Here is a 2,594-nt window from a genome sequence, read left to right as displayed (position 1 = left end):
CCACCCCAACGTTCCTCCTGGTGCAAACGTGTAAACTCTGTATTTGTGATTGGACTAACTAACGTAACAGCGACATACCGTGTCGGTTACTGGCGCCACAGCGCCCTCTGGTGTCCGACTCCAACCTCCCCCCTTCGGTCACTTGAAGCAGGTGCAGAGCTCATTCACATGGAGTGAATATATACATACATATATGCATATATACATATTCATACCACAGAGGACAATCTGATCACAATTTCCTCTTCCTGCCTCGATTCCCATCGCGTGCGTTTTCCAACCTGACTCATGGTTTTCCATTGACGCAGCTGGAGGATGAGGAGTTCCTGGTGCGGCTCAGCCAGCACGACCAGAGGTTTCTGGGCCTGGGCGGACGAGCCGGGGCCTGCGCCAGGCGAACCATGCGTGGTGAACGCCATACCTTGATGGTAGAGTCATCGCTGGCCGACAGCAGCAGCTCCTGGTCAGCCGGGCTGAAGGCCACGGAGTTCACCACGTCGTCGTGAGCCAGACGCGCCAGGCAGATGTTGTAGTGGCGGTCCCAGATGTAGCCGTGCTTGTCCTCGGCTCCACTGGAGGGCGGAGAGCAGAGGGCCAAAGGTCAAAGGTCACAGCGGTGTCAAAAACCCTACTAGCACGGCATTGTTATGAAATAGAGTGGAGTTAATAACTAAAAACCAACAAATTCGTTCCAGCCCCCCAGAAATATACTATTAAAACACCCCCCACCCTAAACATCAAAAACATAGACATAACCCAATATATTGATAATAAAAAATAGCAATAATTAAGAAAACATTTTATATTATTGTTATAAAAATAACCCAGAGAGGGACAGGGAGAGAGACATTCATCTGCATCACAGGGAAGTTAAGACGCAGCGACATGTCAGCTCCGTGTCCACGCCCCCCGTGTGTTTTTGGATTAGATATGTCATTAGGTTTGTCATTGCTCTTAACACAGCTCAGCCACACATCCTGGACACAAGCATATGTGTGTGTGTGTGTGTGTGACACGTCTGGTCTACAACGATGTGTAAACCAATCAGACGTCTGCCTACGTGAGGTTTACCCAAAAAATATGAATTTAATCAAAACAATTCTATCACATTTTCCTGATTAGTTCATCTGAAAAAAAAACCTTTGGTGCAGTTACACTCAGTCGTACTGTATGTTTATAGAGATCATAAAGTACCGGCTCCCACTACACACACATTCACACTCCTCATATCATCACTGATGATCAGATAAGCTCAGACGTGGAGGCGGTGGATTCCCAGGAACATGATCTGACATCAGATCCGAAAGTTTATTCTGGAATCTCCGACTGTGCTTCCAAAGAACCTCAGCTCTGTCAGCGTGTGATCTAATCACCCAGCACAGATGGTGAACAATCTCTGCGTCCAGTCAGAACACCAACCGCCGGAGCCGCCGTCCACAAACTGACCAGAAACTTCCTGTCCACCCACCTGGCGACGAAGTCTCTGCTGACGTCTAGGAAGATGAAGAAACACTCGTCATTGGGTGTGAAGGCCCGGTGGGCCCTCAGGCTGCGCCTCTCCTCCCTCAGGCTCTTCAGATCGATGACGTGCAGGTCGATCTCCTCGGCGATGGGAGGCGGAGACATGGGGTCAGAGATCACGCATCCAGCAGGCCAGGCCCGGCTGTTCACGTAGAGGTACCTGGAAATGAACGAGGGATGCAGAGATATAGATCAGTGACTCTCAACAATAGGGACACGGACCAAAGTTGGGACGCCAGCGCCACCTTGAGGGCCGCAAAAAACTTTCAGATTTGCAGCTGTGGGCTGTAGGACTGCATAGGTTATTAACTGAAGCCATCAAAGATGTGTGACCTGTGAGAAACTCACCTACAAGTGGATTTAGATTATTATTCAACTGAAATTAAACCAAACCAAAAAGGCTAACAACTCCTGATACAGATCCCAGATATTTTGTTCCAGTTATCGCACTAGAAAAGTGTGCGGATCCTGCGACACGATACACTACAAGTTAGCTTCTTCTTACATTTACATTTAAAATGTTGCTGAAAAAACAAAAACAAACATCCAGATGACGACTTAAGCTAGCTTCATTTTCTGTTAACAGTCATACACGGTCGCCTTAGAGCACGTGTCAAACTCAAGGCCCGCGGGCCAAATGTGGCCCGTCAAGTCCACGCTGTAGAGTTTGAACATTGGTTCAGACACCTGTCAATCACACTGTTCTTGACAAAACTTACAACAACATTTAACTTGAAGAAGCTTTTTTTGATTTATTTTCTGTGTGAGACGTCTTGCCTGTGGTCTGGAGAGAGGCCCATCCCAATGATATGTCCGTGGATATCGATGACATGGTCCAGGGAATCAAAGAACTCCTCTGAGCTCCGCTCCTCGCCCAGAACTGGACCACACGTCGTCATCTGGTCCGGTTTGATCCGCTTAATACCTGAGAGGGAGAGAGACACACGTGGAGTAATCTGCCGGTGCGTTGACGTCCGGCGACCTGACGGCCCAGAGACCACCGTACCTATCTGGTGAGGGGAGTACGTGAGGCTTCCGGTGGTGAAGAGCAAGTACGTTTTCTCTTCCTCCTC

The 2,594-nt window shown here is 48.8% G+C and overlaps 1 protein-coding gene across 1 annotated transcript in view; it reads right to left on the bottom strand.

The window, feature by feature from the left end:
• Positions 1-6: 6 nt before the first annotated feature.
• The window catches only part of fbxw5 (F-box and WD repeat domain containing 5), a 10,857-nt gene continuing 8,269 nt past the window's right edge, over positions 7-2,594 (bottom strand). Inside the window, exons 10-11 of the mRNA XM_025062694.1 lie at positions 1,469-1,681; positions 7-572 (exon numbers count right to left, since the gene is read on the bottom strand). Of these exons, the coding sequence (XP_024918462.1) occupies positions 287-572; positions 1,469-1,681 (499 nt within the window). The 3' untranslated portion in view covers positions 7-286. The remainder of the gene's footprint in view (positions 573-1,468; positions 1,682-2,594) is intronic.

Source organism: Cynoglossus semilaevis, chromosome 14, assembly GCF_000523025.1.
Source record: "Cynoglossus semilaevis isolate Cse_v1.0 chromosome 14, Cse_v1.0, whole genome shotgun sequence".
NCBI lineage: Eukaryota > Metazoa > Chordata > Actinopteri > Pleuronectiformes > Cynoglossidae > Cynoglossus > Cynoglossus semilaevis.
This window is presented reverse-complemented; position numbering and strand designations above follow the sequence as displayed.